We start from the raw sequence: 12,889 nt of genomic DNA, 5'->3' as shown, positions 1-12,889 counted from the left end.
ATGATGTCAATCCACACCAGGAAGATGCCGGAAAACCAGCTTTTTGAGGTGAGACAGATTGTATGAGTATGGAAACACAGAAGGCAGAGCGTTCCACAGTTTGGCTGTGTGAGGAAAGAAGGATGTACTATAACGGGTTATTCTAGTGCAGTGGTTCCCAAACTTTTTCTGATCATTACCCACTTTTCATATATGATCCTTATCCATGGCCCCCCTCTCCCAATCCATATCTCTGGCTGGCTCAGCTGCTGACTGGCTGTTCTAGTGTGGTGAGGCTTGGGATTTTTATGTGTACATAGCCTCAGCTTATGGCCCCCTAAATTTTGCTGTATGGCCCCCCAGGGGGCCATGGCCCCCAGTTTGGGAACCACTGTAATCTAGTGTGACCGACCTCCACAGATAAACGGTGGGCACCGTGGGCAAGACGAGTGTTACGAGTCCACGGCCTTGCCAGCGGTTCACAGGATGTCAAATCCACTGAACATTGCCCGTTAAAGTACAGTACCTGTAAAAGAGAGAGAGAGTGAAGCAACACTGTGGGGAAGAGAAAGGGTAGTAATGGACTCCTTGAAGTTTGATAACATTTTGGGGATTCATCTATGGTTGTTGTCGTACTCTGATGGGGGTGTTTGTAGGAGTTCTGCTCAAATCACTCCTTATGTTTTCAGTTTCCTCTGGCTCAAGTGTGTAGCTGCTGGTTGATGGGTCATATGGACAGTACAGTAGAGGCTTTTTGGCGTCCATCAGAGATAGTCAATATTTACTGCCCTTTGGAATATAAGTATAAACTGCAGCTGCGTTCTCCCGCTTGTAAAGTGAGTCTTGATTTAGTATCTGCTTGTCCGTCAACGAGCATTGGTCATCTCAGTCATGACTCACAGTGCTCAGACGTCCATATAATGTTCCTGTGTAAGTGCTGTAGATAGATAGATAGATATTTAGTAAAATCGCTATACAAGTTCATGAACCTAAACAGCCCAGGAATACAACTAGCATCATAGACCAGGTATTAAAGCAATCTATATACAATGCAGGTATACAATGTACACAGACAGAGCAGGAATACTATGTACACAGACAGTCCAGGTATACAATGTGCACAAACAGTACAGGAATACAATGTACACACAGTCCAGGTATACAATGTACACAGACAGTCCAAGTATACATTGTACACAGACAGTGCAGGTATACAATATACTGTACACAGGCAGTGTTTGGATACAAATAAGGGTTAAAAATAAGTAAACTCGACCTAGGATAACCCAACAATGGAAACTGGAAGTATCTTACCTTTAGCATTACTATGATACACATTAGTTTACCCTTTAAAATTTTACTATCAAAGAAAACTGTATATTCATATTTAAGGGGTGACCAAATAATTGACTATGAGACTCGCAATGACTCAAGAAAACCTGATGACAAATTCTTAGTATCCTTTTGTCTTTGTCATAACATTCTAAGCCTGAATAACTCATAGACTCTACTTAATAGGGATTCGTCATCTCAACTCCTCTCTCAATGGTCAACAGAACATTATAATTTCGCTATGAACTATAAAAAAAATAACGGAAGAAAAACTGATAGCAATATTATTTTCAGATTTTTATTGTTATTGTAGTTATTGTTGTTGTTATTGTGTAAATATGAAGGTTGTGGTATATGAAGAATCCTTTACTGTACTGTATATGCATATAGAAGTCAACCAGCTTTAACACCTTTTAGTACATTAATCTTTGGCTTAAAGAACATACAATAGAAACTTCTCTCGTCTTAATCTACGCTGCTGAAAATCACGATACTACTACTAGGCAGACCTCGAGAAGCTATACCGTGGTGCCGAAACGCTCACCAACGGACGAAATTTTACAGTTAAGAGTCAGGTCGTGCGGCAAATGCTTCGTCGTCCACCTCCTCGTCTTCCTATGGCTCCCCCCGTCACCTTCTTGCCATGACCTTCTCACTCTCGCTCCACGTTTTTCTGTGTTCGTGTTTGTACGCCTCTGGGGATTTTTATTGTGTCTTCCTCAACGCTATCGTCCTTGGTATTGTTTGAGTGGGAGGTTAATCAGACGCTGGTAAACTAAGAGAAGAGAATGTATATATCTATCAATAATCATCTAATACATAATGAGCTCAGTTAATGGGAACAATTTCTTGGAGTTTATACATAAAACCGAGGGACATTATTATTCCTGGGCTGCAAGATACGAGCAACAAGCCAGGAAGCGATGTGAAGATGGGTCGCAGCTCACACTATTATCTGAAAGGTGAGGTATGTCCGCTGCTGGCTAACGTGTTCCTCTCCCAAGGTCTTCTCCTGCATACTGCCCCTAAACAGCACCGGGTCTATAAGCTTTGATCTCTATACACACGGAGAACTGCCCATAGAGACCTTGAGGAGACCAACATAGTGTTCTCCTCTTTCACGGCAGTACATTAGTATAAACAAAAGTCTGAACACAAATGCGTGGTCTTACTTTTATTTTGTCTCTGGATTGATAAAGGAGAATTAAGCAAGAATGGTATTGAACATGAGGAGGAAGATTCATACATCAAATGCCAAGGAAACGAGAAATAAAGAGACATATTACAATCGATCCTGACGATATTCCTCAGGTTATGATGAATTTTCTTTAGCTGTAATTTATTATAAAACCCGAAACTGTCTTTGACAAATGATCACTACAGAGTCTCACAGCTGCCAATACCTGGTTCTAGTTTTTCTTATCTCTTGAAATTAATTAAGGAATTATGATTAAACAATAATATTTGGACACGGTATAATAAGTTATTTTAGTAATGATGGTCGACTCACCGGAAGAAAGTCGTTTATATATACCTTTCTTCATAAACAAGTTGTGTATACGAGAAATTTTAAAAACAATCAAGATTAACCAAACCTGTTAACGCACATCCGCATCAGCAACAGCAAACAACACAAGACTCAGGCCAGCACCCAAGGGAACCCCGCCACTTGGGGCAGTGTGAGCACCTCAGCAAACTATTTCACTTTCGCCTTCACCCGAGCACCGCGGGCAGCAGCGTGACCTTGGCTTGGGGGGGCCTGGGGCACTCAACTATTTTTTTTTTTTGTTCTCCACACACACACACACACACACACACACACACACACAAACAAACAAACACACACACGAAACATCATTTATACTTCAGACTCAACTTCCAACAGCGGGTGGCGTGCCGACGTGGATATGGCAGCGTAACCCTGAGTTTTACCGTAAGTACAGTTCCGCTCAGAAGTTCGTGTTACACTGGTGGTGAAGGGTGCATAGCCTGTTGTACCCTTCCTGGACGACAGGTCACTACACCCTCCCACCAACACACACAGCTCCTCCTTCTGTTGATGGTTGGTTACCAAACGCCACAGAGCCTGTTACTGAAGAAGTGTAATGAATAACCATGTTTTCATTTAGTTTTGCACAATATCTCTCCCTCATGTAGCACATAATTTTCAATTCCTTTATACATTTTGCATTCAGAGTTGTATCAATTACAAAATTAATTTTCTTCACAGATATCCACCGTGGATAAACCTGTTTTGCCCACACACTTCCACCCCTTGACCTCTAGTTGCCCATCTGCTGCCCCCTCGCCGCCACCTACCGCCCATACACAAGGTCATACTGCCGCCCCCCTTACCAACCCGTACCCATACTGAAGGTTTTACGACCCCGCTCTAACCTTCCTACACTGTCCGATCAAAAAATATATATTAAACATTACCATACGTTTTAAACACCATGTTAAATCTAGCATTCAACTACGTGGGGTTACGACACTAAAAACTTGTCATTAACAGAAGAAATTGTTTTATTTAGACTCGGGCATCATCCACACTGTAAAAACAAATCATGTACTCAAATATTTTCCTTAACACACACACAAAATATTAAGTATGTGAAAAGTTAGATTTGTGTTATGCCACAACATAATATCGAAGCCAACATTGACACCACAAAACCAGAAGCTACTAAGTATGGAAAATCTGTTGTGTGTGTGTGTGTGTGTGTGTGTGTGTTTTAAGCTGGGGGTGGTAAAGTTGTAAGCGTACCTGACTCACTCGCGTCTGGCAAATTTAGTATGACTGCCACAAGGTCTCTCGAGTGTTGAATACTTACACTGACATTGTCACCTTTGGCTCTCACACCGGTAGGACCTTGGCATACCATACACACGGTAAAAACGGTAACCTAATCTAACCTAACTTTACACACACACACACACACACACACACACACACACACTAGGTAGAGATAAACAGAGAACATACAAGAGAAACATTTGATTAATATGAGCCAAAAAAATAAAACATTAATTAGAACGATTCACATTGATAAAAAAAAGTTCATTCATTGGTTTAATCTCTAAACCTGTGTTGTAATTGGAAAAATAATCACGTGTGTTTTATCCCCAGAAATTGTTTACAAGGAAACGCCCAACTAATCTTTCCGATTTATAGCCGAAAGAAAATTAAAATATATTTGTTATTTTTTTTTTTAGATAAAGTAAAGATTTGTTCTATAATTCTCTTGATACCATTACAAGTAGTGTTAATTTTTAGTTCACTACGTTTTTCTCCTCGCTCTCTATAACTTAAGTATAAGGCGGCCATCTCATCAGTCTATAACTAAAGTATAAGGCGGTCATCTCATCAGTCTGTAACTAAAGTATAAGGCGGCCATCTCATCAGTCTATAACTTAAGTATAAGGCGGTCATCTCATCAGTCTATAACTAAAGTATAAGGCGGCCATCTCATCAGTCTATAACTTAAGTATAAGGCGGCCATCTCATCAGTCTATAACTAAAGTATAAGGCGGTCATCTCATCAGTCTATAACTAAAGTATAAGGCGGTCATCTCATCAGTCTATAACTAAAGTATAAGGCGGTCAACTCACCAGTCTCGTCACCACCCATTTTCCCCGCCTTACCTGTTGCTTATTTCCAGTCACCTCTTCACCGTCTTTTGCTGTCCGCCTCACATTTTCCTCCCGGATACTCCAGCCATATCCGTCTCACCTTCGACCCTAAGATATTCTTGGTCCCGTCGATCGCCTTTGGGAAGCAGAAGAGCACTGAAGGTCGACTCTCAACAAAGACCACACGAGTGAATTCCTTTGTGGTGATACGAGATAATAAAGATGTTGATGACAGATCATTCCCTCAATATTACTTGAAATGAAAAGAAACCGTATTTTTTGCTTCTTATTTGTGTTTGCTTTTATTATTATCTTCAAAGTATCAAAGTTAGTGTAGTTTTTTAGATTATTAGATGAGAAAAAGTCAAGTTCACAAGCTTTTAATACAACAGCTCTTTTGGTTGATCCGTCAAGTTGAGAGATCAAGGATAACTGGTTTGTCACGATGTGTAAATGAGAAGAAGAATTGAGGTTTTGTCATACGAGTGGTCATTCAGACTCATTTTTATTCCATCATATGACAACACAGATATGAGGGAAACCTTAAAAATAACACAAACACAACATAGGTAAAATATCGTAAATAGAATGACTCTTCTCACAATGACGACTTCTTAAATACAGTGCTGCTCATTATACCAACAGTGTATGTGTACAAGTAACTCCTCAAAATATTCTCACGATTTTTCTGCCGACTCCTCTAACCCCTGTCTCTCACTCTCTCTCTCTCTCTCTCCTCTCATCCCTCGGTGACCTTTGACCCGACTTTGTCACCTGTGCAACGTCGTCTTGGTAAAATAATCTTTATACCCAAATATTGCGAGGATCAAAATAGAATGAAAGATTACGGGTCAGAATTGGATATTTAGGAGGATGGTGAGGCTAACTAGTGCCCTCTCCTCTCTCTCTTTTTCTCCTCTTTCTTCTCCTTCCCTCTCCTTCTCCTCCCACTCATTTTCTTCCCCCTTCCCCTCCACCCTCCTCTCCCCCATCCCTCTTCTTCTCTCCCCTTCCCTCTCAATCTCTCCCCATCTTCCCATCCCTCGCCGCCCCACCTCCTCCCTCCTCGCCCCTCCACTTCCCCATCCCTCCCCACCCCTTCCCTCCCTGCTTGTGGTCGTGCTGTGGCTCGTAAGAGGAAAGGGTAGAGACTGACTGAAACCTTGTACTACAGTTCCGTGGCTGGTACCTTAAATGGGCCCAGACGCAAGAAGTACTAATCCCCCAGCGTCTAACCTAACCTAGCCTAACCTAACCTAGCCTAGCCTAACCTAACCTAAGGGCCTCAAGTCTTAATGGATCCAAGTTCAATGAAGTAAATGGTCAATATAGTCAATCTCTCTCTCTCTCTCTCTCTCTCTCTCTCTCTCTCTCTCTCTACCCCCGCCCCATCAGACGACCTTCAGATGGACGCTGGAGGCCGCTAAACACTCCTGCATACATTATCACCTGAATATTAACCAACCTAACGCTAACCCAACCTAACCTATAACCTTCAAGTGAAATAAGCTTTGTGTGTCTAAGCTTGAGGTGATCTTTACTGTACTCAGCTTTAGATGGTAGAGTGAAGCAGTGTAGTAATGTAGTATATTTATTCTTTACAGTTTAACATTAATTCAAATTTTATATGACACGTTGGCTAATGTTAGATTTTATCATCGTCGTTAAAATTTGTTGAGAAATTATATAATGAACCAAACTATCGGTAAATTTTTTATAAGGAATTTTACTTTGGAAGAAAATCTTATTAATAATGTTTAGAAAATGTCTTTTGCTTATTTTGTTATTTTGTTTTGAAAGAAGAAAGACGAATGTTGTTTTTGTTTTTCTTTGTTTTGATTTTCAATTGACAAAAAACAAACATCATGTAAACTTTATTGGATATAGATAAGAATGATGGAAAGTCATTGTTTAAATCATCATTCTAAAGGGGTGAAGTCATCATTCTAAAAGGGTTAAGTCATCATTCTAAAGGGGTTAAGTCATCATTCTAAAAGGGTTAAGTCATCATTCTAAAAGGGTTAAGTCATCATTCTAAAAGGGTTAAGTCATCATTCTAAAAGGGTTAAGTCATCATTCTAAAGGGGTTAAGTCATCATTCTAAAGGGGTTAAGTCATCATTCTAAAGGGGTAAAGTCATCATTCTAAAGGGTTAAGTCATCATTTAAGTCATCATTCTAAAGGGGTTAAGTCATCATTCTAAAAGGGTTAAGTCATCATTCTAAAAGGGTTAAGTCATCATTCTAAAGGGGTTAAGTCATCATTTTAAAAGGGTTAAGTCATCATTCTAAAAGGGTTAAGTCATCATTCTAAAAGGGTTAAGTCATCATTCTAAAAGGGTTAAGTCATCATTCTAAAAGGGTTAAGTCATCATTCTAAAAGGGTTAAGTCATCATTCTAAAGGGGTTAAGTCATCATTCTAAAAGGGTTAAGTCATCATTCTAAAGGGGTAAAGTCATCATTCTAAAGGTTAAATCACGTTAAGTCATCATTCTAAAGGGGTTAAGTCATCATTCTAAAGGGGTTAATTCATCATTCTAAAAGGGTTAAGTCATCATTCTAAAAGGGTTAAGTCATCATTCTAAAAGGGTTAAGTCATCATTCTAAAAGGGTTAAGTCATCATTCTAAAGGGGTTAAGTCACATTCTAAAAGGGTTAAGTCATCATTCTAAAAGGGTTAAGTCATCATTCTAAAAGGGTTAAGTCATCATTCTAAAAGGGTTAAGTCATCATTCTAAAAGGGTTAAGTCATCATTCTAAAAGGGTTAAGTCATCATTCTAAAAGGGTTAAGTCATCATTCTAAAAGGGTTAAGTCATCATTCTAAAAGGGTTAAATCACGTAACTGAAAGGGTTAAGACAGACGAGGAAGGGGTCAAAGGTTATCGTCTTTGTATCTCCTTTTATTTTCCTGTTATTTTATTGTCTGTAATTATCGTTCATGTTCTACAGTTATGTTTTACTGATCAAACGGAAGGAGGCCGCACCAGCAGGAGTGACCTTAGATATCCAGTCAGTGTTTGGTAATGCTTGTTCTGTGACCAACCTTCCAACCTTCCCTTCTCTCCCTTCTCTCCATTCATCCTTCCATTATACTCCTCCTATTCCTTCCTTCCTCCTCCCCCCCCCTATCTATCCATTCCCCCATCTTTCCATCCTTTCATACCCCTCCCCCTCTCTCAATCCTTCCCTTTATCATTCCCTCCATCCCTCCTCTTCCCTCATCACAGTGTTACCCCGGTGCTAGGATTCAGTGTGTGTGTGTGTGTGTGTGTGTGTGAGTGTGTGTGTGTGTGTGTGTGTGTGTTTATTATTATTGTGTGTGTGTGTGTGTGTGTGGCAAGGCAGATGGTCCAGCATGTACAGTATAGCCAGGTAGACGGGCTAGCGTCCTTGGTGAGTCTCACACACACTGGGCTCTTCGACGTGGGTGTTGTGTAAATGACGATGGGGACGTCTGACACACACACACACACACTGCTGCCCACACTCTACCTCCCTTCAACAGGTGACCGATGTAGTTATTCTTGTTGGTGATGATGTGGATAAGTACGGCAACATCACCCACACTCTTTCTCTTTCTGGTTGAACTTGTTGGGTAAGATCCTGGTGACTGAGGTAAAGGTGATTCACCATTGATCACCGCTAGAGTCACCAATAACTACCACCAGAGCACCAGGAACTGAGATAAGATTAGATCAGAAGTTGGAGTGAGTGTGGGGGAGCTGGATCACATCTCAATCTAGAACCTGAGTAGAACATAACTAGTGACAGGAGGTACTAGCTGCTCATACATCATCCCGACGAGCACACACACAAGGACGTTCTGTGTATTTGGTATCCAGCCCACAGTCCTATGTTAGAAAGAAATGTTGTGTCTTGCATGGAAGTATTTGTCCCAATTATATTATATCTACAGAGAGCAAAACATCTTTTATCTCATAGCCACATCACATGAGTCTCACCCTGTACTCTTGAGGTCGACCCGCATGATTGAAGAACACCTCATGGAGTCTTATAGAAAGGGAGGGGGAAGAGGAGTGGGGGAAGAGAAGGACAGGGAGGAGAAAGGGGAGGGGGAGAGGGAGAGGGGGGAAGGTAGAAGGAAGGTGAAGGAGAGGGCGGACAGGAGAACGGTCGGGGGAGGAGGAATGGGCAAGGGGTGAGGAAGGTGTAAGGAAGGGTAAGGGGAAGGGCAGGGAAGAGTGGGCCGTGAGACAACACTTTACAATGACATGACATCATTATTGGCTCTTCTTTACGATATGTCCGCTGTTGTTGACGGCACTTGAGAACTTTCACTTGTGTATATCATCTTCAAGTACTTTTACCTTGAATAAGACTCACCATAGTATGTGAGTTTGAAGGTCTATGGATCTTAGTTCATACACCTTTACGTCTCCATTAGTAGCATCAAATTTAAGTCTTCAGGTTTCATCCTTGTCTCCTCTTCCTTGATATCCTTAATATATAAAAACACGACTAATTTCCTCAAGTGTGGTGACCGCTGGAGGTGTGTGTGTGTGTGTGTGTGTGTGTGTGTGTGAGGCAGAAGAGTGTAGCTGTCAACCGTGGTATATGGTTTTGTTTTTATTCCATTGTCTTTTCATATTTAAATGAGTGTGTTAAAGGTTAATTCAGGCTTATGTTCCGATGATTATCTTTCAGTGGAGTTATACAGGTAATTGTGTTCACGTCCTCGGTAACCTTAGGCGGGTCCAAGATAGTCTGGGACACTCTTGCCTCCCTCCCTCCCACATTCCCCCTTCCCTCCCATTCCCATACTCTCCCTTCCCCCCCACCCCCCTCCCTCACACAATCCCTCCTTCCCTCCCTCACTCTGACAGATTACCATAATAATAACTGATATGTCTGTGAGCCAGGATGAAAGTTGCCATGTACTGTACACACACACACAGTCCATCCTCAAAGCTAGAGGTTAGGTTAGGTTAGGTTAGCAGGAGGATAGAGTGTGGCATAGTGAGGGGCTATAATTTCGTGTGTGTGTGTGTGTGTGTGTGTGTGTGTGTGTGTGTGTGTGTGTGTGTGTGTGTGTGTGTGTGTGTGTGTGTGCGCGTGTGTGTGTGCTTGCTTTAATCTCTGGTCACTGTAGCCTTGACCTTCTCAGTTCGTATCTCTGAGGTAATGTGTGTCCACCGCCTTTCACTGTGCTGTATGGTGTCTCATCACACAGCCCTCACACACAGCCTCACACAGCTCTCACACACAGCCTCACACAGCCTCACACAGCCTCACACAGCCTCACACAGCCTCACACACCCTCACACAGCCTCACACAGACTCACACAGCCTCACACAGCCTCACACTGACTCACACAGACTCACCCAGCCTCACACAGCCTCACACAGCCTCACACAGCCTCACACAGCCTCACACAGACTCTCGCCCTTTGAAGGTTCGTCTCTACCCTTTGATAACCACTTGAGATTAAATATAAATTCCTATAAACTTTATTTTTTCTATCTGTTAGTATCCTTTTTTGTTTTAGTATAGATTTAAGTAAGTAGGGTGTATTAAGTGACGCCACCACACCTGTCAAAGATATGGAAAGGTGAACGAGAAGGAGAAAGTGATCACACGAGTAAAGAGTTGCAAGTATTGAGCCAGAATTTGGAACTAACGCTCGTCCATTCTCCGGGCTTACATATTAGCGTAACCAGATATGTAAATAATATACATAATTAGACATATCTCCTCCTATGATATTTAACTAGAATTATTATATCATGTCCATTCCAATAGAAAATATGAATAAATCTATGACTAGCACCCAACCTTTACCGCCCTGGTCTGGACTGCCTCCCATGTAGGTCCAGTTCTGATCCAGCTGCTCTAGAAACTGGGTGACCGCTCGCTGCCACACTCACGCCACGCCCTGTAGTATATCTCTATCCCTCTACTGCAACAGCTCTCACAATACTCCAGGTAAGGATTCATCATCATTATGGACAACAAAATAGTGATTATCAACTATAATCGACTACTTGATGTTATAACTGGTCTCTATAGCTGTAGAAAAGGAGTATTTTAGGTTATTAATAATAGTTGTGTTTTCTTCAGTAATCTATAATATCAGTCTTCATGCATAGAATGTAAACTTAACAATGGAACACAAATAATACTTGAATTTGACCCTACGTAGTGAATTAACAAATGACATTACTGTACTGTGTCTAGTTATATAGTAAACTGTGAACAAACCCCCCCCCCCCGAGTTCACAGTAACCAATCACTCGCTTTGGTGAAACTCTGACATAACTAAGTGACGGATTGTTAACGTTGATGTACCGGAGGGGAGGAGGGGGGGGGGTGGTGATGGCCTACCAGCTGTTTCTAAATATTCAGTATCTTTTTTCCTTCACCATCCCCCACCCTCCCCCCCCCTCACTACCTAGCTAGCATTGTTTACATGTTGTAGTGTGTTTCATTGTTGTGTATTGAGTGACGTTACAAAAAACAGTGAAATGGAAGATGGAGAAAAATAGTGCAGTGTTTATAATGTAGAGAGCACAGAGTGACTGCACTCTCTCTTTTGTCAGCCATAATGCAGGTGGTTCTAGTGCTGGTGACGGTGGTGGCTGCAGCTTCGGCAAGGATGGCTGGGATAGTGGCTGGAGGCTTCAGTATACAGCCAGGCTTCTCGTGTGAGGGACGTGAGTATGGTTATTACGCCGACGTGGAGAACGACTGTAAGGCGTATCACATATGCCAGCCATTCCTCAATGACGTTGATCAGGTGAAGTTTAATAAGACTTACATAGATCCTATCCTAACCTAACCTAACCTAACCTAACCTAACCTAACCTAACCTATCCTAACCTAACCTAACCTAACCTAACCTAACCTAACCTAACATCCTTGTCTTTCATTCGTTTTCTTGATAATATTTTCATATTTTTTATAATAATTATGGTACAATATTGGAATGAGATTTTTATTGATATTATTTTATTATTAGTAGTAGTAGTAGTAATAGTAGAAGTAGTAGTAGTAGTAGTAGAGTAAGTAGAGTAGTAGTAGTAGTAGTAGTAGTAGCCCAAAACTGACCACCACTGACCCATTATCCCCTGCAGCTTATGGAGTTAGCACACTTCACGTTTATGTGTGGCCAAGACACTATCTTCAACCAGGAACAACTAGACTGTTCTCAGCCCAACATAGCCTTCCCCTGTGCTGAAGCCGCCTCCATCTACGACTCCTCAAACCTACAACTCCGTATCGAACCGGAGCCAAAGGAAAAACCTGTGGTAGTGTAGTGGTGTTCAATCCTATCTTGATCCTACTTCCTGTGAGATTAACTGTGTTTATTGTTTAACTTATTGAACTTCACTCGGGTTCCTGTCTTGGGTTTTATCGAAGCTGATGCTCTTTTGTTTTTGTTTGTTTTGAGTCTTTATTTATATTGATCTTTGTCACGCTAAAGATCTCTCTATATTAGATCAATTAATGACCAGATTACAGGAAAATTCATCACCTAACTCAATAAATTCTCAGAAAGTTTAGTATTAATTCTTCCTTAAATAGGTTTCTTGATACAAATAAACCCTTCCTAAGACTTTAATATTGTATCGTATATCCTCGTGTAATCTTGTCCCCAACACCACAAGTAACTCCCCACTCGTCTACTAGCTAAGGATGCTGACAGTCACTTGTTAACACCTGCAGTCCTACACCCTATAAATCATTAGACTCTTAAATAAATAATTACACATACGTTTCCTTAGTACACCAGAAGAGTCGATTTAAGGGGGAAAATAGGGGTAATAATTCTCTTATCGTCATTATTATGGTTAGGTTATGTTTCTTAATAAAAGCTTTGCATAACTTATCGTCTCTTATTACCCATGTGTGTGTGTGTGTGTGTGTGTGTGTGTGTGTGTTAAAAGGTAAGTATCACCCCATTTCACACCTTGCTGGGCCACC

The 12,889-nt window shown here is 41.2% G+C and overlaps 1 protein-coding gene across 1 annotated transcript; it reads left to right on the top strand.

Annotated features, from left to right (window-relative positions):
• Nucleotides 1-10,770: 10,770 nt before the first annotated feature.
• LOC121880053 (U-scoloptoxin(01)-Cw1a-like) lies at nucleotides 10,771-12,792 on the top strand. Its single transcript, XM_042387057.1, has 3 exons — nucleotides 10,771-10,891; nucleotides 11,506-11,702; nucleotides 12,040-12,792. Exons 2-3 carry the CDS (start codon nucleotides 11,511-11,513, stop codon nucleotides 12,220-12,222), a joined length of 375 nt encoding a protein of 124 aa, XP_042242991.1. The 5' UTR covers nucleotides 10,771-10,891; nucleotides 11,506-11,510; the 3' UTR covers nucleotides 12,223-12,792.
• The last annotated feature ends 97 nt before the right edge of the window (nucleotides 12,793-12,889 follow it).

Source organism: Homarus americanus, unplaced genomic scaffold, assembly GCF_018991925.1.
Source record: "Homarus americanus isolate GMGI-L3 unplaced genomic scaffold, GMGI_Hamer_2.0 scaffold30108, whole genome shotgun sequence".
Taxonomy (NCBI): Eukaryota; Metazoa; Arthropoda; class Malacostraca; order Decapoda; family Nephropidae; genus Homarus; species Homarus americanus.
This window is presented reverse-complemented; position numbering and strand designations above follow the sequence as displayed.

Coding starts and splice junctions, on each gene's coding strand:
- LOC121880053 (XM_042387057.1), top strand. CDS start 11,511: ATGCAGGTGGTTCTAGTGCTGGTGACGGTGGTGGCTGCAGCTTCGGCA. Junction 11,703..12,039: donor TCCTCAATGACGTTGATCAG/GTGAAGTTTAAT, acceptor TATCCCCTGCAG/CTTATGGAGTTAGCACACTT.